General features: G+C 45.4%; 1 protein-coding gene across 10 annotated transcripts in view; it reads right to left on the bottom strand.

Annotated features, from left to right (window-relative positions):
• Positions 1-22,882, bottom strand: part of RALGAPA2 (Ral GTPase activating protein catalytic subunit alpha 2) — a 270,104-nt gene that overhangs the window by 90,001 nt on the left and 157,221 nt on the right. For 8 of the 10 annotated variants that reach the window (XR_008686475.2, XR_008686472.2, XR_016039170.1 and 5 more), the window contains 8 exons: positions 22,071-22,181; positions 20,531-20,599; positions 20,135-20,272; positions 16,527-16,710; positions 12,475-13,249; positions 11,297-11,368; positions 6,776-6,899; positions 4,616-4,771 (listed from right to left, as the gene is read on the bottom strand). Coding sequence is in view for 7 of the 10 variants with exons in the window: in XM_055430686.2 (XP_055286661.2) it covers positions 4,616-4,771; positions 6,776-6,899; positions 11,297-11,368; positions 12,475-13,249; positions 16,527-16,710; positions 20,135-20,272; positions 20,531-20,599; positions 22,071-22,181 (1,629 nt within the window). In the remaining 3 variants the exon portion in view is untranslated. The remainder of the gene's footprint in view (positions 1-4,615; positions 4,772-6,775; positions 6,900-11,296; positions 11,369-12,474; positions 13,250-16,526; positions 16,711-20,134; positions 20,273-20,530; positions 20,600-22,070; positions 22,182-22,882) is intronic. The other 2 variants (XM_055430695.2, XM_055430719.2) reach the window with 1 other exon arrangement.

Genomic DNA, 22,882 nt, shown 5'->3' with positions numbered 1-22,882 from the left:
GCTGCGTCTGAACCTGGGCTGTGGGACACACATTTTACTGTGAGTGTTGAACATGAGGTGTGACGGGTGTGGAAAAATTCAGTGACATCCACAACTTGCTAAATGTAAAATAACCCAGCATAAGTTTTTCCTTCTCCTCTCTTATATTCAAAGACTAGAAGGGAAGCAGGCAAAAATTGGGGCTGATCCCTTATGTAAATAGTTTTAAAAAAAGACCCTGGGTTTTCATAGTAACACTAGGCATCTCTCTACTTCTAGATATCCATTTTCCTTTCTTTTTCCCTTTCAAGAAAACATGCAAGGAGTTCATGATGCACTTCTAAAATTTACTCTTTTGGAGTCAAAACTTAGCAGTGGCTCACCAGTAGCACAATAAAGGCATGTTTGTGAGGGAAATCAGAGTGGTTTCAGATGGAAACTTTGGGAGGAATTTAGAGCAGTAGAAGGTAACTGAGGGCAGGGGCTGCCTGGGGGCACACATCTGCCCTGCTCACCCCATAGAGACAGACAACTTTCTGGGTAGTTTTGTGCCCCTCACTGCAGGGTTGGCAGATGCTCCTGAACGGGACCAACACACCCACTGAACAGCCTTTCTGCATGGCCATCCCACCAAAGGTCGGCACCCCAGAACCTGCGACAGCTCCCTGTCCAGACTCGTGAGTCGCAAGGCATCAGCTCTGAGGTGATACAGTGAGGACTGAAATTTTTGCAGTTAACCTCCCTTTTCTAAATTAGGTAACTTGATCACATAACCCACGGAAGTCTCCTGGAACTTCCCTGACAGTCCAGTGGTGAAGCCTCCCCCTTTCCAGTGCAGGAGGTGCAGGTTCGATCCCTGGTTGGGGAACTAAGATCCTACATACCCTACGGCCAAAACAAACAAACAAACAAACAAACCAAAAACAGATGCAATATTGTAACAAATAAAGACTTTAAAAATGGTCCATATAAAAAAAAAAAAGTTCTCCCAATTCTGTTTACAACTGTATCCTCAGGATGGACCAAGAAGGATGAGATCACGGGACCAGGTCCACACTTCTGGCGTGGTGACACTGCAAGTGGTCATGACACAAGGTTCACCGTCTGAAAGCTGCCTTCATTGTCACTTGCCTCAGACCCCACACATAGGTTAATTTGCCAACGCACAGAATTTAGAGCTGAGGCCATGGAACGGGTTGCAGATGCATTGGACGTGAAGAGCAAGGATGCACCCTCTTCGGTCCATGACGAGAACACGGGAAGGAAGAACAAGTAAGAGTCACCCGGCCAGACTGTCAACCACGTCGGAACACCCAGGAGTACTCCAGAAGCTTCAAAGCATCACTCCGTCTAAAGGGGGTTTCATTACAGAGACGTCACTATGTGAGTTTTGGAGAATTCCAATGACGGGCCCTCCAGGGAGAAACTCGAGCCCACGAGTCAAGCTGATGGGAGTGGTGTGTCGTCTGCACGAGCCATTCTTCACGCCAGCTACTGCTTCAACTGAGCAAGAGGCTTGACAAACGCTCTGGGCTTGAGCCTTCAGAAATCAGCGCCTGTCCTGTCCCTTCCCATCCTGACAGGGCTGTGCAGACCCTCTGCCGGGGCCCCTCTGCCCGCTGCTGCCAGGCGGCGCCCACTGCTGACACTGGCCCTGGTACACACCTAATAGGCTGACCTCCTTTCCCGACTAATTGCATTACATCGCCAGCTGGCTCCAGAAGGAGTCGTCTGTTTGATTGAAGAATTCCTGCTCTTCAGTGGGCCCGGCTGCTACTTTTACTAAGTAACAGGCAGCCCTGACATCCCCATTGTTCAGCCGACAGTGTGCCCATCCTAAAATCTAAGTTTTATTTGTAAATTAACCAGGAAACTTCCTGCCAGAGCAGTGCTGCCTGGAGACTGATAATGTGGGCCTTTCATCCCCTCCACTCGTCCTGTATCACTGCCAATTTGTTTTTTATGTGCTGGCCAGCCTCGGGCTATAAAAGCCTTGTAAGACATAAGTGCAATTATAGTCCTGGAGTCAAATGAATTGGACAAATCCAATAGCACAGCTCTGTCCCCACTCTGCAAACCCCTACAGCAGTTAGATTAGCTGTGAAAAATCTAATCGGGCTGGAGCTAACGAATTTCTGCGGTGAAGGATCAAGAGTTCAGTATGGGGTTGCCACCAGATTGCAGGGTTGAAAAAGTGGCCCTGTGACGGGGGCAGAGGAGAGCATGAATCACTTTAGAATTCTGCAGCTCATTTTTAAGCTGTTAGGGACAATTCAGTTGGAATGAGACGAGGAACTGTGGGGCCGCTGTTCTTGTGACTGATTTCTGGTCGAGCTGTGAGACGTCCTGATAGAGAGAGTTTGTCACTAACGATGCTAAATCTTGGAGCAGCAAAAGGGATCAGCTGCGTTTGCCTGATTACAGTAGGGAACCTTACAGCCCAGCCAAGCCTCGGAACAGGATTTATAACGGGTGTTTTTATCAAGAAAACACTGTCTTTTCTCAAAAAGAAAAAAAGACAATCTTACTTAGGGAATAATTCTTTTAAAAGTTTAAAATATAAAGCGATCTTGTAACAAAACAATTTTCAGTCATAAAAAAGAAAATCATAGACTATGGTGATGCATTTGCAGAGTAGCAGTGATTTACATGGTAATAAAAAAATGATGTGTGGGTGTTGCCTGAAGCTTCCCAGGTTGCTCAGTGGTAAAGAATCTGCCTGCCAAGCAGGGGATGTGGGTTCGATCCCTGGGTCAGGAAGATCCCCCGGAGGAGCGCATGGCAACCCATTCCAGTACTCCTGCCTGGAGAATCCCATGGACACAGGAGCCTGGTGGGCCACAGTCCATGGAGTTACAGAGTCGGACCGGACTTAGCGACTGAGCATGCCTGAGAATCTTGTCTGCTGCTGCTGCTGCTAAGTCGCTTCAGTCGTGTCCGACTCTGTGTGACCCCATAGACGGCAGCCCACCAGGCTCCCCCATCCCTGGGATTCTCCAGGCAAGAACACTGGAGTGGGTTGCCATTTCCTTCTCCAATGCGTGAAAGTGAAAAGTGAAAGTGAGGTCTCTCAGTCGTGTCCGACTAAGTGACCCCATGGACTCAGCCTACCAGGATCCTCCATCCATGGGATTTTCTAGGCAAGAGTACTGGAGTGGCTTGCCATTGCCTTCTCCAGAGAATCTTGTCTAGGGTCTGGGTAATCTGAGATCACATCTCTGTGGGCAGGGTCCCCTCACTAAGACCACCATCACCAAAACCTAAGATGTGGAGGCAGCTCCCTAGGCCCTGAGGAGCCAGCATGTGGCCACTGAAGGAGAGTCAGTCATGCTCTGCACATCTGAGACCCCTGGCCACTGTGGGAGGAGTCTGATCATACCCTGATCTGACCACTGAGGTCCCCTGGTCACTGTGGGAGGAGTCTGATCATGCCCTAACCTTACCACTGAGGTCCCATGGGCACGGCCACCTACTGTGTATGTGGTCCGGATGGCCATGGCTGAAGTGATGAAAGAGCAAAACCACGGAGAGGAGAAATGAGGCAGGTACAAGGAAGCCCACAGGCCAGTATCAATCACCCACCTAATGGGCCAGGAAGAAGAGTCCATCCAACCAGTGGGCAAGGATGAGGGCTGACGGGTACCAGCTTGGTGCTCAGCAATTTTGCAGGCGTTGCCCACCCACTGCCTAGCAACCCTGGGACATGAACTGTATTTTTAATCCCATTTAATAGATGGGAAAACTGAGGGAACTGGCTGATGAAGGAAATGACTACACTTGAACCCTGGCTATAGACACCCCCCTGCCACCTGATACAACACCAAACTGCCAGTCTTAGCATCAGAATGGTCTGCTTTCCACCCTCCAGGGACTGCCTCAGTTCCTGGGATCCTTGTTAGAAGAGAGGGCTGTCAAGAGGGGGTTCCAGGCTCAGCCCCTTGCACCAGCATGTGAGGCCCAGTTGTTCTAATTTGGAAACACAGACATGGGTCAAATTTCTAGACTTCCTCCCCAGAGTAAAATGTCCTCTTCTCTTAGGGGCACCCTCACTTCTTGCTGGTCAGCTGAGGTGTTCAGCCTGCAGGTTAGAACACACAGGGAGCCCTGGAATGCTGACTCCCAGGTGGAGGCTGGAGGTCTCCTCTGAACTCGAGAGAAAACTGCCCACAGGCCCCGTGCCGAAGGAGAACAGGAGGTGGGGCCATGCGTAGCAGCCTACCTGCACTAGCCATTTTGCAGATGGTCTGCCAAGCGACCCCTTCTTGGGGGGCGCCAGCCTTCTCCAACCCCAACCGTAGACGGTCCTTACGTCAGATGACCTTGGCCAGCCCGAGAGGTCAACAGCATAACTTTCTCTCAGTTAATAGTCATGGGAGAGAAGATCCAAAGTTAACAACATCAAAGACGCTTCCTTCATCTTCATCTCAGGATTTAAGACTTACATGACTGACCGATTTTCCTGTTATCCTTATCTAGTTTGTGCCAAGCAGGATATCTCAGATTAATGACAATGGTGGCTTGAGGAGAGTGACCCCAGGGCTGTGTACAGAGGAAGCCAGTCTCCATGTCTGTGACACATCAAGGACTTTTCTCTGTCCCATGACAGCCAAGCCTGGTCCCCAAGGAGGCTCCTTACCTTTTTGGTGAGTGAGTCGTCTGAGTCTGATGGCATCCGAGTTGAGACATGGAATATGACTTCCACGGTCGAGGTAGCGTAGTAGGGGGCGGTCTGACCTGTGCTGCCATTGCGCTGAAGCCCGCCCATGAACCCACAGTGGGTTGACAGGTCCACCTGATGCAGGTCACAAGGGAAAAGAGTGAGGACCAAACAGGAGCTGCTCTTACTCACTAAGTGGGAATGTGTTTATTTTTTTTAATCTAAGTATTTTTATTTTTATAACTTTCTGTTTATAAACAATTGTAATACAAAGTTAGATGAAATTAAATATTAAATAAACATTAACTCAATAGTCTGTAATGACCTATATGGGAAAAGAATCTAAAAAGAGTGGATATGTGTATGTGTGTGTATGTATGTTAAGTCGCTTCAGTCATGTCCAACTCTTTGCGATCCCATGGGCTGTAGCCCTCCAGGCTCCTCTGTCCATGGGATTCTCCAGGCAACAGTACTGGAGTGGGTTGCCATGTCCTTCTCCAGGAGATCGTCCCAACCCAGGGATCGAACCCGCGTCTCTTAAGTCTCCTGCACGGGCAGGCGGGTTCTTTGCAACTAGCGGCACCTGAGAAGCCACTAATTCACTGTGCTGTACACCTGAAGCTGACACAACATTATAAATCAAGTAGACGCCAATAATTTTTTTTAAAGATAAAAAAATTAACATTGAAAGGGCTCAAAAATCCTACCTACTTAAAAAAAAAAAAACCACTAGCAACGGTTTGGTGCATATTTCTTCAACCTTATTCCCCCCTACACATAAATATGTCTGTATGTAGAGACATACACAGAGCTCCCTTGTTGATGGATTTGTGGCATTTCTGCTTTCTCCAACAGTCCTGGTGTGGTCATACCAGAAGGAGCATTCAAAGCAGTCTTTTGGGTCAAAGGGTACAAATGTTCCCAAATTTAACAGTCACTCCTAAACTGCCTTTCAAAAGGGTTGTTCAATTTATACAGCTGCCCAAAGTCTCTGACTCATAATTCTTTTTCAGTATAAGGTATGAATGTTCTCTTCTTAGTTAGTACTTAGATTATCTTTCAGTATTTTGTTTTTACTTTTCACAAACTGCTATTCCTTTAGTAAAGCACCTGCGGTAACACAACTGAAAAAAAAAAAACAGAAACAGAAGAATTTTTCCTGTGCCAAAGACAATCAATATATGCACTGAATTAATCTTCTAGTCTTTTCTTAAAATGCTAGTTAAGAAATGGTTAGTTTAGAAATGTGAGTTAAATACTATATATATTCCATGTCAAATAAGAAATCATTTTATTAGTAAGAAGAACAATTTACTGAAAGTGTAATAACTATTTCAGACTAAAATCTTCTTGACGAGAAAGTACGTGGTCTTGACCTTGATGTGCTCTTGTCCTGTCTTCATCTCCTTATCAGTCCCTTTGCTAAAAGCTCAGCTCTCAAAGGTAAGTCTCACTTAGGCACCCAGAGAGCTCCCCACAGCACAGATGATCAAGAAACCAAAACAAAAGTAATGTAAAGTAAGAAAATTATTTCAGATATGTTAATTTCTATTTTAACTATTCTGGATTCTTTTAGAATATGTTCTGGAGATGTATATGTGTATGCATGTGTGTGTATAAATATATGGATATCTTTCCATCAGAATATCATTTAGCCAAGAAGAAACAAAATTTGTAAATATCAACCACTCTGGGGTCTACCTGAAGGAAACAAGTTGGTACCAAAACCATCACGGCTATTGTCAAGTCAACTTTTGACTTCATCCAACTCTTCATTTTTCACCCGTAAGTCACTGATTTCTTCTCCAATTTCCATACAGGGACCAAAGTCATTGCTTCCCTGCCCATGTCTGTCTTCTCTTACTACACACTGTCTACAGTTGGGAGAGCCAATCTGACTATTCAATTCACATAAAAAGCAAATGAAACAATATTAAGAGGAAAGTTAAGAGGGAACAAAAGTTTATGTATAAAGTATGAAAAAAGGCTACCACAAGAGGTCAAATTCTATACACCCTTCAACTCCAGAACTCTACCCACACTATATATGAATGTAAAAATGTATACCATCAACATCTAGCTTACATACATCCTCAGATAGTGCTGATGGGAAAACACCTACTAGATGAAATGAGTTACCTCCCATCCAAGTCCAGCAACAAAGTCTTCATACGCTTGGCTTCCCCTTTCATTGGAAAGGATTGAACACTTGTCTTCTTGACCTTCGGCAATGTAAAACACTGCGATTTTGTGCGTTTCGCGGCTGTGAATTTTTAGGTTGGAAGGAGTTAGAATTCTTATGTATAAAGTTTTGTTTTATTGCTGCCACATATACGTCTGCTACACAGCTGACTTTTACCAAGAACTTACAAGGGATCAGGCACTGTTCCAAGAAGGCTCAGCACACGATCTCATCTATCCTTGCAGGCAGCCTAAGAAGACAGGTCTTGTCACCACCTCCTTGTAGAGACAGTTGAAAGGAGGCACAGCATGTAACACCAAAAACGGGAGGTCAGGAGCTGAGGCAGGGCAGTCTGGCTCCTGAGACCACCTCTTAGATGTGCAATGTGTGAACAGCACGTAAGAGCACACAGTCTGACAAACTCTCTCTAGCTTTGGTAAAAAAAAAATACCAAGCCTTTCAGATAGATATCAGTGGTGGACAGATCCATGTGACCATGCATATTTCACTTCCCACACCTTTAGATAAGAAAACTGGGGAGCTCCCTAATTAGGACTGTAACACAGGCCAAGACTACTTGAGAAATGAAAATCACTTCTTCAAAGCAGGACACATTTAGGTACCATCTTTGTGAGGGGCTCTGACTGATCTGAGGATGCCTGGGAGGTTGGACAGCTGTCCAGGGAAACCTCTTCAGAAGTATAAACTGTTTGTCCACTTTCTCCATGATGGATTTGGGGCATTTTGCTGTTGAATCAGGTAAATGCAACAATCTGAAGAAAGGAGTCCTGGGTCAACTTTTGTGTGTCTGATATGGTCTTTGGCATGTAGAATTTGCTCAGCTAAATCTCTGTTGAATTGACCTGAGAAACAATGATATACTGGAATATGTCGATAGCCATTTCTATTAATATAAATTATACACTGGAGTACAGTGTCAAGGTCACTAGATCTACAACAAGTGATGTGTGCACAGTTTAGACAGGTGATGATATCACTCTCACTGGAATAGAGCTTTAACCAAGAACCACAGCTCTATCACCCAAGACATGGATTCCAGTCTCTATGTTTTAGATTTTGGATTACCATTTCCAGAGCAGTTCCACTTTTCTACTGATTTCTACCACATACTCTGGAAAAATCTATTGGAAAAACTACTGAGCATTTAAGCAACATGGAAATGTTTCTGTTGTCTAATCATTTAATACCTCAAAATTATAATCTGATTAGACTCGACAGTGATAGAATCTGGGCTCCGTATTTTAACACATTCTTCAACATCTCCTTCTGTATGTGTGCTAAGTCACTTCAGTCATGTCCAATTTTTTGTGACCCATCAGACTCTGATGGATTGTAGCCTATCAAGCTCCTCTGTCCACGGGCTTCTCCAGGCAAGAATACCAGAGTGGGTTGCCATGCCCTCCTCTAAGGGATCTTCCTGACCCAGGGATTTGTCTTGATAGCTTACTCCTCCTGCTTCCCCCATAGTTTACATTTAATGACCATATTTAGAGGAAAAATTAGAAAATATAGAAAGGAAAGAGAAGAATTTTTAAAAACCCACACATGTTCTTTGCTTATATGTTGAAATCACAATGGTTACTATCTCAGGATGTGTTTTTGCCTACGAAATGAGACACCATCAGTTTGTGTTTTGCCACTGTTTTTTTCACTTAAAATATTTGTGAACACTTTAAAAACAAATGTGTAAAATGTGTTTAACATAAAACTCATCACTTACACCATCTCGGAGTATGAACACTTTTATACCATATGCTTGTGTAACAAAGTTATTAATAATGATTGTGAAATATTCCATTCCATTATGTTACTATTCCATATCCCAAATCCTTGCTACTGGACATCTGGGTCACATCCATTTGAAAGGTGTTTTCACATCACTTTTGATAGTCCTTAAAATAGATTCATAGATGGGGAACTATGACCACTGCCTCCTTTTAAGGCTTTTGAAGTAAACTGTCATGCTGTCAGCAGGGGAGGTGGTAGTCCTGAAGACCCTGATGGAGCCTTCCTCTGTCATGTTCATGGTTTTGCTGCTCTCCAGAGAATGGATGTGGGGGGTGGGGAGGGGATTCTGTGCTGATTGATGCTAGTGGGCGGTGCTCCAACAGAGGCCTTGGAAAGCTTGTCCTCAAGCACATGGGGCCCAAAATTGTGACATCATTTCCTCCCAAACTACAGGCAGGGTTGGCCAGCAGTCTGGACTCAGACAAGTCGACTCTAAGATCTGTAATCACGTAGGGGCTTGGACGGTAAGGGAGGTCATAAGCCACGAACTAAAAGACAGTCTCTTTGAACAAATGGAGAGCAAAGTAGAGTCAGTCCATTTCTCTGCAGCTCCATCTACATACTGATAAGTCCTCAGCGTTTAATTTTTCTCTATTCTGTACACTAGATGTACAAAAAACAATCTTAGGTTTATCTGAAATGTTTTTGTTTGTTCTCCTTAAAGTCCAGGCTTTTTACTTTGTAGCTGCTTACAGGTCATGGGTCCTCATCAGCTCCTTGTGGAGCAGAGAGATGCCGGGTGACTGCGTGACGGATGGAGGTGTGAGCCCAGGTGACCTTTAGCTGTAAACACTCATCAAATTTCACAGCTTCCAAAATGTTAACACCGCAGAGAGCCTGGGAGGATGCAGACACTGTGTCTGGCCTTATTAGAGCCAAGCTTTTGAAATGATAATTAGCAACATCAACAGCACTTCAGGTACAGGAGCGGTAGGACCAGTGCACAGAGAAGCAGGTATTCCAGAGCACACAGACAGAAAATCAACCGTTTCCTCTTCCTCACTAGAATTCGAGTTTTTCTTTTTTTTTTTCCTTATTAGGACTAGACCAGAATAGCTTGGTTTCCTTGTGCTGTCGCATTAAAAAGCCAAAGAAACATGACTGTTGCTTTTACTTTATTTTTTGGTGGGAAGAGGCATTAATATTGAAAGGGGAAGCTTTCTTTAATGTGTACCTATGTTCATTATACGATTTACATCTTCGCCAGCTTCACACCATACAAATCCTAGTTGTGAGGTGGTCTCTACATGTGTGTGTGTTCAGTTGTGTCCAACTGTTTGAGACGCCAAGGACTGTAGCCCACCAGGCTCCTCTGACCATGGGATTCTGCAGGCAACAATATTGGAGTGGGCTGCCATGCCCTCCTCCAGAGGATCTTCCTGACTCAGGGACTGAATCCATGTCTCATGTCTCTTGCATTGGCAGGTGGGTTCTTTACCACTAGCACCATCTGAGAAGCCATACTTTTCCTAGGAACAGGTTAAGCAGAAACCCTGACTTGACAGCAGGGAGATAAACTGATACCAGAAATTAATAGAAACATCCTGATCGGAAGTTGAGGGACAAGATATGTTCTTATTTGCTAACTGACTGATATACGGGATCTCAAAGCTAAAGAACCCCCCAACTTATTTCTGTTCTTTTAAAGAACCCTGAAAACATCCTTACTGTAAAATAAGTGGATACATTTTTAGATGTCAAGAACAGTCCCCCAGGGAGCTATTTCCATTGTACCTCATGCAATTAAAGTACATTAACACTCAACAAACTGGCCACAATCACAAGACACCAATGTCGTCACTCAATAGGAAGGAGCATGGAATAACAACCTACACTGGAAAAGATTAGTCTGCAACCCAAGTGACTGCTCATTTCCTACTGGAAGGGGGTGGGCAGTGAATCCTCGAGCCCCTTCAGGAAACAGCCCCCCCCGCTGGCCCCCGCCCCAGAATTTCCTTCCTTTGGAGAAAAAGCAGCACAAGGACAATTGGGAAACAATGTGGAGAAGGATACTCTGAGGAATAACAAATGCAGTTTTTCTAAGGAGATGCTCAGTGATGCTCCTGAAGAGAATACAATAGGAACAGAAAGCTGTTTTTATTTTTAAATGAGTTTTAAAAAACTCAAGATTAAGGAAGCAGTTTATTGAAGACTTCCAAGCACCTGTTATGTGCCCAGCATGACACTGGCCCCAGGCTGAGATGTTTTAGGAAGCCCTTGTTTCCCCAGATCAAACACGGGTCAGAGCTCATCTTCAGAACTGCTTCTAAAGTCGTTCAGAAGAGAGGTCCATCTGAGATCTGACCTGCTTTGGAGAACGAGGCTCAGGGTCAGGGAGCCTGGGTCTTAACCTAGTCCATGGGATCCAAACCACACTGCTGCATGATGTGGACTGGCATCTGACCCTCAGCAGAACCAGAGGCTCTGCAGAAACATGACGAGAACCAGCGTCCCCTGGCTGAAAGGTTCTTAATCAAGGGCAGAGATTAGAGGACTTCTTCTTCGTGTAGCAAACATGTAAGTTTACTCCTCAGGATAAAACTACCAAAGGGATAAACTGCCAGGTCCCTGCAGGGGTGTCACTCCCACCACCTTATCTGGCACCCCTCCCTGCCAGCACACACAAAGACAGACAGGAACAAGGAGGTATATGATACACTTTCACTTACCACTGTCGGGAGTCCAGATTTTTTAGCTCTCTTAATAATTTTGAATTTTTCTTCAACAGATGGAAGTTCTTCCTATAAAGAAAAAGGGATAAGAGAAAAGTCGTGTAATCACAGATCAATTTTGCCCTTTTCAATCAGTCAATGTACAAACCTACCTATTCATTCATCCATCCATCCATCCACCCCTCCACAACCACCCCATTCACCAAAGATTTGCAGCCGGAGCCTAGAGAAGGAACTTCATTCTGAAGATGTCCAAAGGCGTCACAATTGCACCTGCCTCCCGTGACTGTGGACACTGGCTGGCTGTGGTCATTGAGTGTGTGACTGACGTGTGTGCCTATCCTGCTATTAGCACTGTCACCTCTGTCACGAGACTCTTTTCTCACCTCTGCGGCTCAAACCCACCCCATCTGCAGTCTCCTCTACTGCCCTCACTTCCCGGTGAGGTCCTGAGTCACACTGTCTTTTATCAGAGTCATAACAAGTCTTCCTCCCTCACCAGAGCTACGGGGAAACTGTGGCATATTCGTCTCTGTAGTCCACTGGCATCTTTCATGAAGGCAGAAGCAACAATGCGCAGAGTAGTAATTAAAACACACACACAGAGTAAATGCTTGATACCCCTTAAAATATACAACAGATGTTTGGAATTCTATTTGTGCATCAGTAGAGCACAATTAGTTTTGTTTTTAGTTTAATTTAGGGTCTTCCCTGGTAGCTCAGCTGGTAAAGAATGTGCCTGCAATGCAGGAGACCCCGGTTTGATTCCTGGGTTAGGAATATCTGCTGGAGAAAGGATGGGCTACCCACTGCAGTATTCTGGCCTTGAGAATTCCATGGACTGTATAGTCCATGGGGTTGCAAAGCGTCAGACAGGACTGAGTGACTTTCACTTTTAGCAGCAGAAAATAAGCTGCCTGTGTGTGTTAAGTTGCTTCAGTCATATCTAACTCTTTGTAACCCTATGGCCTGTAACCCACCAGGCTTCCCTGTCCATGGGATTCTCCAAGCGAGAATACTGGAGTGGGTAGGCATGCCCTCCTCCAGCTATTAATGCTGAAATAGAGAAAAATCTCCATTTCTGTTCTCTTTTTCCCAAATCGCAAACTGAGAAAAAGAACAGTCGCACACACACAAAACGACAAGACAACTGAAGGTCTAGAGAGGGTTGTTACCTTCTGTCCCAAGAATTCATTCCCAAGTCATCGAGCAGCAGCCTACAGAAGTAGAAGGCTCCCCGGGGCTCCACCGGGGATGGTGGCTCCTGGCTGGCGACCCTCATGGCCATGTCCACATCGCACCTCTGGACGTATTCGTCTTCCTGTGTGCTCTGGCGCAGCAGGACCTTAGTGATCTCCTTCTCCTGGTCCCAGTTCATGCCGCAAGGGGGTGGGGAAGGCTCATTCAGACGGAGCTGGGATGGCAAAAGGCATTCAGGACTTGTGTGGCCAAGGTTTTCAAGTAATTTGTCGAGGACATCCTCTCCCTCCTCAGTCTGAGAAGGAGCCCTCTGAGGTCCAGGGGGTGGGGGTCGCCAGCCTGAGATGAGGAATGAGGGGCTTCTGCCCTTGGGGGCTAGGTGGCCTTCCAGGGGTCCGTAGAGCACCCTCCCGTCCCACGAGTACTTCCCTGAGATGTCCCTCACTATCACTCTCACTTCCGAGGGGGCGCCCGCCGGCGACCCACTGGCAGGACCCGTCGCAGGCGTCTGCAGGTAGGAGATGAGGGTGCTGTCGTTGAACACAAACAGCTGCAGGCCGGGGCTCCGGAACACGTCTGGGGAGAGCTCGGCGGCGTCGGCGTGCGCGTTGTCGTGGTGCTCGCCCACCAGGCTGTGCAGCACGGCGGGGCCCCCGCAGAGCGGGAAGTGGCCCAGGTGGTTGACCAGGTGCGCCATCACCATGCGCGCGGTCAGCGGGATCAGCCCCAGGCTCCTCCTCCTCCTCTCTGCTGACGGCGAGATGGGGACACGGGGACACAGCAGAGACGGAAGGTGAGAAGGGGCCGCCACCGGACCGCGACCGGTACCCAGCAAGGAGGAAGCTCTTTTTTTTTTAAGTCTGGGGATTTTTTTTTTCCCCACCTATTTTTCTTTTCTGGACATTCATTCTATTTGAATTTACAAGCACAATTTAAAGAAATGGTTAAAAGAAATAATTTATAGGAAGGTCTCGTTCTGAAAGGGACATTTAAAAATGTGCAGGTACAGCTATAAACCAGAGACAGATCCTTTAGCACTGACAGATCTAAGAGCTCGGGGAGGTAGACATCTGCCCTTGGAGAGCAGGGAGGCTTGGAGGGCTGGGGACCAGGGCTGGGGAGATGGCCTCGCTCCCTTTGTTGGGTAAAGGGAGACACCGATAAGGGGATGAATCAAGCCCGGGATGGCTTACATGTATTTGAAGCAATTTGCTTTAGGATTATTGTGACTATTTATGTTTTGTTGTTAGGGCATTTTAAATATTTAACAGAATCTGACATATTAATAATTCATGGAATTACTCAGAAAGCTTTCACTGAATTTGTAGTTGATTAAATGCCCAGGAGCAACTAATTTATAAAATGTTTAAGACTTCAGATGTATAGAAGGACTTGGACAATAGCAATCAAGAGGGCTGTGTGAAATGCTTGCGATATGATGGGGAAGCAGGCAAAATACACAAGTAAGGGCTGAAATGATTACTGAAGCCTCAAAGCAGTTACAGAAATCTTAATCCACCACGTTCACAAAAGGATTGTGCATCAATCTAAGAACAAGTCAAAATGAAAACTTTTAATTTAAAAAAACTCACTAGATACTTAAATAAACTAAGTTTTCTAATTTGGGCTAAAAGGCTTAATAAATACTTAAGAAATACTTGGTTTTTAAATTCATGACATGAAAACCAAATATTAAAAGTTATCACTAAGTATAAATATGTTTTCGTGTGCTAAACATCCTCCCCCTTAGACATTAGAAATCTAATTGACTTATATATAAAACATCAATTTTATGATGAAAAAATGAAACAATCAAATCCTAGCATCTAGGAAATTATGCATGATGACTGCGATCGTCCTAACTTCTTTCGAACTTCTTAATTTTTTTTGGGGGGTGGACAAGAAATCACCTGTATTCGACAATGCAAAATAAAATTTCATCTAAAACCCCAGACTTCTCAGAAGTAGAGGTCATCTGCATGTGTCTCTGAGATGAAATGTTTCTTCCAGACCCTCTGGTGTGTGGATGATTTCCATATAACTGAGAAATTTAAAACACCTCGACTCATTCCCTTAGAATCACAGTGATGAATGCCTCTGCTTCTGTGTACATATTAACTTTTTGAAAAGTTACAGATGCTTTTTATTCATGCTTATTATCCCATATGAATACACACCCCATCAGAAATGTTAATGCCGCTACAGCAGAGCTGCAACCAGCTGGGGGCTCAGGTGTCCATAATGTAAGACACTGCATGATGATGACACGAAGCACAGGCTTCGACACTAACAAGAAAGTTCAACTGGAACCAGGCCCCCAGCAGAAAACAACTGGAAAAGCAACCCTCTCTACTTTTACTTACGTAGGTCGTACTTATAATCTGAGATAAATACAGATCTGTATTTTAATGAACATGCTTGAATTCTGCAAGGGGAAATTAACCTGGAGTCACATTACTCATCATAAACAATGACACACCCCAAATATCTTTGGTACCGAAAAGTAAGGAAAGAGAATATTTGTGGAATAAGAACTGTTTCTCCCTGGCAGACTTCACCTGCTTCAACTGCGCAGGGCTGCCCTGAAAAATCAAGAGGAAATTTAGACCCCATTAATGAAGAAACAAGCTTGTGACTTCTGCAGGCTATGCAAAATCATATTTCATATACTTATTTCATTTTTCTAAATTTAGAGAGGAAATATAAAAGCAGTAATTTTAGACTGTCCTTTAACTTTCTTTCTTTCTTTTTTTTTAAAAAAGCTCCTCCCTTCTCTTTTTTTTAAGCAATTAGGTATTAAAGATGAGAAGAGTGAACAGGTGTTGTACCACTGACAGCTCCTCTTCGAGCCGAGCCAACAGCCACTTCGGCTGTAGGTGGCTGGATCTCTCACTTGTAACTCTGTTTGAAAGTAGTCATTACATCAAATGTGGGTAATGGTCTATGAAAGAATCATTTTAAAATGATAGACAAAAATATAACATTGCTTATCAGAAACATTATCTAACCAGAAACAGTTTGGTTATAAAAGATGAATTAATGCTTCTGAATGCTTCTTTGTCCACTTCCCTCACTCTGCCCTCACTCTTTTTTCTTGGAGCATGTTTTTACCTTCATAGTTCGTTCTCAGCCCTAGGTTTTTAACTTGCAAGGTTCATAAAATTATCATGGATGATCTAACGCTCTATATCCACATTTTTTTTAACTTTTACTTTTTGAGACAACTGAAGATTCACCTTCGCTTTTAAGAAATAATGCAGAGAAATTTCAAACATCCTTCACCCGAACGGTAAACATCTTGAGCGGTGACAGGGCAGTATCAGCATGATCACCAAGACCATGCATCACTGTTCAGTTTCCTAGTTTCACCGGCACTCAATTGTGTGTATGTGAGTGTGTGTGTGTGCGATTCTATGCAATGTTACCACACATACAGATGACACCGTCCCCCACATTCTGACTATATTCCAAGGCGTAGAGATGGGCTCCCGTCATTTTGGGGAGAAGTGTGGTGGAGGAGGACATGCACAGCCTATGTCCTGACCTCACCCACATCTACGACAGGCCCTCTGCTGGGAGCAGAACCATCCTGCCTCCATCTGTCTTGGTGACGCCCAGCTGGTCCCTCTCTACCAGCTCCTCACAAAGGCTGCCCTTCCTCCCAAGCCTGACTTAGGCGCTTCTCCATGGGAAACCCGTACAGGGCTCCCGTACACGCAGTGAGTCCTTCTGCCTGAATCCTATCTCCCCATGAGATGAAAAACTCCTTGGGGATAGAAAGTGGACCGTGTGTGGGGATCTGTGCCTCCCACAGGCCCTCGAGCATATAAAACTCAACTCAGATGGGAGAAGAAACGGGAGGACAGAGAAAGCGGAAACGAGGGAGGAAGGACTTGATATCACAGAGCACTGCAGAAACCCAGACTGCAACCACTAGCTTCTCAGAAAATAACACAGCGAGTACTCACAAATGGCTGCCATTTTCCCTTCTGCTGCCCACAGCAATGAACAGCCTCAAGAGCCTTACCCTCTTCAACAGTGAGCAGGTTGCCCAGTTCTGCTGATGAATGAAATTGGACCGGCTCAGAATTCTTCACGTTCGCCAGCGGCAGGAAGGGGTCGTAATCCGAGGACGACAGGTCCGCCAGGGTCAAGGTGTAGCGGCTCTGCTGGTTGTACGTGCTTGAGCCACAGACGCAGCAGTGCAGAACCTGCGTGCACAGGAGGGAGCGTGTGCTGGGAATGCCACCCGCCGCCTGCCCCCTGCCGGGCTGTCAAACGACAGCAGCCCCTGCGAGGCAGGATTCCTGCTTGATGATTCCTGAGAACATCAAATCCTTCCCGTCCTAAAACACCTTCCTGCTATGAACATGCTTATCTCGCTCCTGTTGTGTCGATGGCAAAAGGAAAGCAAAAGTCAGCAAGCGTGATTTTCGGCACTCTACGTGGTTGCACACGCCTGGTGCTGCTCCCGTCCATGGAAGCACGAGAGAGGTGACAACAAGCCAGGTGATGGGCCACAGGTGCCCCACCACCCAAAGTGGCAATCAGAATGAAAGCCACCAGCAGAAACTGCTGACCTAGTGCATAAACGTTCATGGATTTGAATTCGTGTATCTCATGACACTAGGACTTGGGAGGGCCAATCTGATGCGCTTTTTAAAAGGTATAACTGATGAAGTAAATTGAACACAAATTCTGAAAGTATCCTTACTTTCTCAAGATGAGTTTCTGAAAGCTCACTGGTTGTTTACAAACTGCCACTGACCGAAGCCGACGCCATGCCTACAACTGTCTTGAGGATGTCAATGTGTATAGGTGAAGTAATCGCTATACTAAAGTTTCCTTTCTGATCATAAATGTAAAAAACTGAGTTTTAAGAAGATGAAGGCGATGCTTTTAAAAACTAAGGAAAGATTGCTTTTAGATGACGAGCTCTGAGGTCGGGCTGGATGTTTCTTGATTCAGTTCCTTCCCATTGTGTTGTCTCCTGGGGACTGGAGGAGGCTGGCGGTAAATGCAACTTTCGTCCATGGCTACAAAGGACCAAGAACAGCAGGGGACGCCCACCTGAATATGCCCTCTTCCTAGCAAAAGAGCAGTACAGGAAAATGAGGGTAGCTCCCTCATTAATATAAAAAATTTGAGGTTCTGTCATCGAAAGAGCTAATTTCTATTAGATGCCATAAATGTAAGAAATACAAATGATGAATAAAACCACAACATGATACCACTGCCTACCTAGCAGAGACAAAGTGTCAGCCAGGGTGTGGAGCAGCTGCAGTTCTCAGCACAATCACCCTGGAAAATTACTGCGTGTTCACTCCTAACGAACAACACATGCGTTCCAGCAACTCCACTGCTAGGTGTACGTCCAACAGAAAGGCATACATATGCGAACCAGAAGGACACACTGGGTGATTTTGTACAGTAGAAAGTCCAACAGCCAAAAACAAGTGTCTGCTGTGATAAGACAGTGGTCACCCCCAGGTCTGCGTGTAGGCTACACGCACGGGGGCTCCTGGAATGCCAGGATGCTTCGTTTCTAGAGTTGGGAGCCCATTTCACAGGTATGCCCACTTGGTGAAACTCCAAAATTCACTTAGGATTGATGGATGCAGTTTTTTGGATGCACAGAATACTTTAGTGGAAAAAGTTTCCTTTAAAAAAATAAAATAAAGGATTATCCAGTAAATTTATGTATCACATTAACTATAGAGTAATTTTTATGTTGGTGAAGCAATTTTGAGAGAGACGTTTTAAGAAAAGAAATGCTAGACATGAATTTAAATGACTGCAGCTACTTTAGTGGCTTAAGCCAAGCCTCATCTAGGTTTATAAGCCATAGTGATGTCAGAAATATCCGCTTCATCTGAACATAGTTACTAAAATCTTTGACCATTCAAGAAACCATTTAAAAGTACAAAATACTTTATTAGTAGAATTTCAACCATGGTTAAGTGGCTTTTTCGGTTTTAACTGAATGCATTTTAAAATAAGGCAACAAAGCAATCTGTTAATGACTTAAGAAATCTTCTTCATTTATTGATGTGGGCCATTAAAAAAAAAGTCTTTATTGAATTTGTTAAATTGCTGTTTTATGGGTTTGTTTCTTTGGCCCCTAAGGCAGGAGGCATCTTAGCTCCCCAGAAGAGGGACTGAACCTGCAACCCCTGCATTGACAGGCAAAATCTTAACCACTGGACTGCCAGGGAAATGCCTAGAAATCTTTTTTTTAATTATTAGTTTTAAGTTTAATTACTACAAAAATAAGCAAAGGAATTGCCCCTACCTCACAGTAATTATTCAGTGGTTTGTGTGCATGCGTGCTAAGTCATTTCAGTTGTGTCCAACTCTTTGTGACCCCATGGACTATGGCCCGCCAAGCTCCTCTGTCCATGGGATTCTCCAGGTAAAGAATACTGGAGTGGGTTGCCATACCCTCCTTGAGGGGATCTTCCTGACCCAGGCATTGAACCTGTATCTCTTAGGTCCCCTGCACTGGCAGGTGAGTTCTTTATCATTAGTGCCACCTGGGGAGCCCTATTCAATGGACACACAAGTAATAGATGGATGGATATAATAGACAGATGGATAGATAAGGCTTCCATAGGGAGAGCTGTAAGGCCTGTTTGGAAGGATAGTACTAGGGGTCCAGAGTAAACACCACACCTAGTCAGTGGTAAGGGGTGAAATTCCAATGTCTTAGGTATTAAAAAAAGGATGATGCTGATTAATTTGATGTAATATACTGTATTGCCTTAATTTATTTCTGAAGATCTTTGAAAGCAAAGAGGAGACTGGGATCCTTGTACTTTTTCTTCCTCTGATAAAGAGATTTTGGCCAACTAAGGCTGTAGATATTCCTATAATAAAGATTCTTTTCAAAACAAAGCAGGTACGGACCATGTTCCATAAACACTGGGGAAGTCTGAGCAAACTGCAGTTGTTTAACTCTGACAGTCAGGTAAAATGCCTGCATCGTGCCTGGGATAATCACTGCCTATCTGCTAAGACGTTTCAGTTGTGTCTGACTCTTTGTGACCCTATGGACTGTAGCTTGCCGGGCTCCTCTGTCCACGGGATTCTCCAGGCAAGAATACTGGAGCAAGTAGCCATGACCTCCTCCAGGGGGATCTTCCCAACCCAGGGATCAAATCCAGGTCTCCCACACTGAAGGCGGATTCTTTACTGTCTGAGCCACCAGAGAAGCCCAGGTAATCACGGCTTCTCTGTAATTATAATTATTCTGTGAATACTCCTGAAGTCATTCATTTCTTTTAAAATGTTGAGCCCCCATAAATCCTTGTCCAAAGGGCACAAATAAGTACAGGAATGCCTAAAGAGAACTGACTCATTAGAAAAGACCCTGATGCTGGGAAAGACTGAAGGCAGGAGGAGAAGGGGACAACAGAAGAAGAGATGGTAGGATGGCACCACCAACTCAATGGACATCAGTTTGAGCAAACTCCAGGAGTTGGTGAAGGACAGGGAAGCCTGGCGTGCTGCAGTCCATGGGGTCTCAAAGAGTCGGACACGACTGAGTGACTGAACAACAGCAACCTGTTTGGAGGACTGTCTGAGGCTCCAGTCCAGACCCTGTACCTCAAGGCCCAGGGTGGCGGGGGGACTCACCCTGTAGATGTAATCCAGCAAGGGGGCCCGGGCCGGGGGCTGCTCGTCCAGGGCTGCCGTGGACACAGGGTGGAGGAGGGTGCCCGCCGGCAGCACCATGCACCAGTCCAGGAGGCAGAGCAACAGGGACACGAGGAACTGGAGGAGGAAGCAGACCAGAGCCTCAGCCTGCAGCCTCGCAGACTCCACCACTGTGTGTCATTACAGGAAACAGAACCTTCCAGCACCACGGCCGTTCTTCAGGGACACAGGGGTGAAGAAGGCTTTCACAGAGAGAGGCCAGGGCCGGTCCGAACAGGGGAGGTTATAAAGTCCTGCGTGTGACAGCATCTGCCACCTGAGTCATGCCTTTAAAAACACAAATTCTGGGGAGAACCTAGCAGATGGGCCACTTACCTTCTTGTCTGTCTCCACTGAGGAGTACTCTGCACTTGGTAACAGAAAAGCGATTGTGGCCACGAGGATCTGCAGAGAAGACAAATTCCCAATCAGACAGACCATGGTACGGTCCTGGAAGCCGTCAGGTAAGAGGTCCGGGATGGCTTTGCCACCACACCCAGCCAGGGGGCCAGCTCCTGGAGGAAGGTGACACAGGTCAAGAGTCACCTCAGTGACCTGCATGATCTGAAGACTGGAGAGGGTGATGGCCAACAATTGTCTCCTCTCTGCTGGTGGGGAGATCAGGGCCCAGGGGAAGGAGTGGTTCTGTCTGTGGTCACACCATATCCAACATCAGCTTCCACCCTTCTCGTGATGAAAGCAATAAATACTTCCAAAGGTAATGACGAACATGCGCCCATTTACTTTTCTTATAACACACCCCAGGTCTCCACCGACCTGAGGTACCAGGGTAAGTAAGTGAAAGTTGCTCAGTTGTGTCCAATTCTTTGTGATCCCATGGACTGTAGAGTCTATGGGATTCTCCAGGCCAGAATACTGGAGTGGGTAGCCTTTCCCTTCTCCAGGGGATCTTCCCAACCCAGGGATCGAACCCAGGTCTTTCATCTTGCAGGCAGATTCTTTATCAGCTGAGCCACAGTAGTAGCACCTATTTCATTCTCAAAGGCATCCCCATTTAGGTGATAAATTACACGGTTGTTCTAAAACCCAACTTTACATTTGGTAGCATCTCATATTCCTAAAATCCAAAGCTCTGTTTCACTCTGGGTCCCCTGAGGTCAAAAATCACCTGTGATTTCTGATGTATCTGAGAGAACAAAGTGACCTCATGGGTGACATTTGTTCAGGGTTGAGAAAAAGTAAATCACCTTACTTCCTCTCTCTCCACTGGGTGTGTATGGAACAAGGGCTTGTTTAAACAAGGGACGAGACTTAACACCCAGCTCCTGCAGGGTGAGGGTACCTACTTCCTGCAAGATAGCACCCTCTCATGGCACTGACCTCCAGGGTGTCACCGTTGAAGGCATTCTTCCTATTTCTTCTGCCCCTCTCCTCCACCAATGACCCACTCCCCCCACCCCACCCCAAGGGTACGACAGTGGTAAGCTCATTATAGCTGGGCAATCATGCTGGTGGCAGAACGCACAGCCCAGGCCTTCGCTCTGGGAAAGCACCCCTCCCCCAGCCCCCGCACACAGGGCATCACGACCAGCTGCCTACTCCTTGTTGGCACCATCCAAATTACTCTGGATGAATGAAGCCCAGTCGACAAAAGGTCTCTTTGTTGTGGTCGTGTCTGCCTTTCAAACTCCCCAAGTGTGAGCCTGCCCTGGAACACTGGTGGCTTCTTACTCGGTGCCTGAAATCGCAGCTGAGAAGGGCCAGCGTAATTTACTCTGAAAATGGGTGACTCACATGGCAGTTTAACAGTCGGTGCTCCAACAATTATTGGAGTATCTAGAATTCATTAAATATCAAATGTAATAAAAAGAGGAAACGCTGATGTCTGAGCATTATGGCGGAAAAAAAGACTTACTTCTGCAATTTTCCGAGGCAGGGAGGTTTCAAACATCTGAAGCTTTTCCCAGTAGGAAACTAGCAGCTGAAGCACATCACAGGCTACCTGGGCCACAATTTTGTTAGGAAACTAGAAAAGGAAACAAAACCCCACGCTAAATAACCTCACTTCACATGTACGGTATTCCTAAAGAAGGACACAACAAGGATTTCTTTTCAGTTCCCTCTGGGGACCCATGTCCTTGTTCTGCATTAAATATCTGAAAAGTGTATCTTATCACCAGTTTGTACATGGTCACCACCCTGTTAACTGCCTTCTGTCTACCCGAGTTGTGTTAATCTACATAACACTCTGCAGAAACGTTTAATCATTTGGTAATTAAAACCATAAATTCAACTGTCTTATCCAGATCACACAAATGATAGTTTTGATGACTGGAGGAAATTGAAATGTAGTCCGTTATTGAGTAGCCCCGGTGTGCTGAACCTCTTACAAGAATTTTTCTCATTTTCACCTTGATAACTCTTCATTAACAACTCTGTAAGGTGGATATTATCTTCTTTTTACACTTGGAGAAAAAAGGATTGATCAAAAGACTTTTCATCCTATGAAATTAAACTTAACCTGCACAGATATCATTCTAAGAAATGTGAAAAATGTAGAACTAGGAGGACGTAATTCAAAGTTATGGCAAATTCAATTATTGAGTCTGTTTTCTGTGTCTGGCAGGTGTCCACAGTTCTCTGGATATCTCAGTCTCTCAGGAGATGGCAGAGCGAAGGGGCAATTCCCGCCGGGCCCACGGACTGGGGGTGCGTGGGAGGTATGAG

The sequence above is a fragment of the Moschus berezovskii genome, chromosome 15 (assembly GCF_049115385.1).
Source record: "Moschus berezovskii isolate FMDL1 chromosome 15, NW_MosBer_1.0, whole genome shotgun sequence".
Lineage (NCBI taxonomy): Eukaryota > Metazoa > Chordata > Mammalia > Artiodactyla > Moschidae > Moschus > Moschus berezovskii.
Note: the sequence above shows the minus strand (reverse complement) of the source record. Positions and strands in the feature narration are given on the sequence as shown.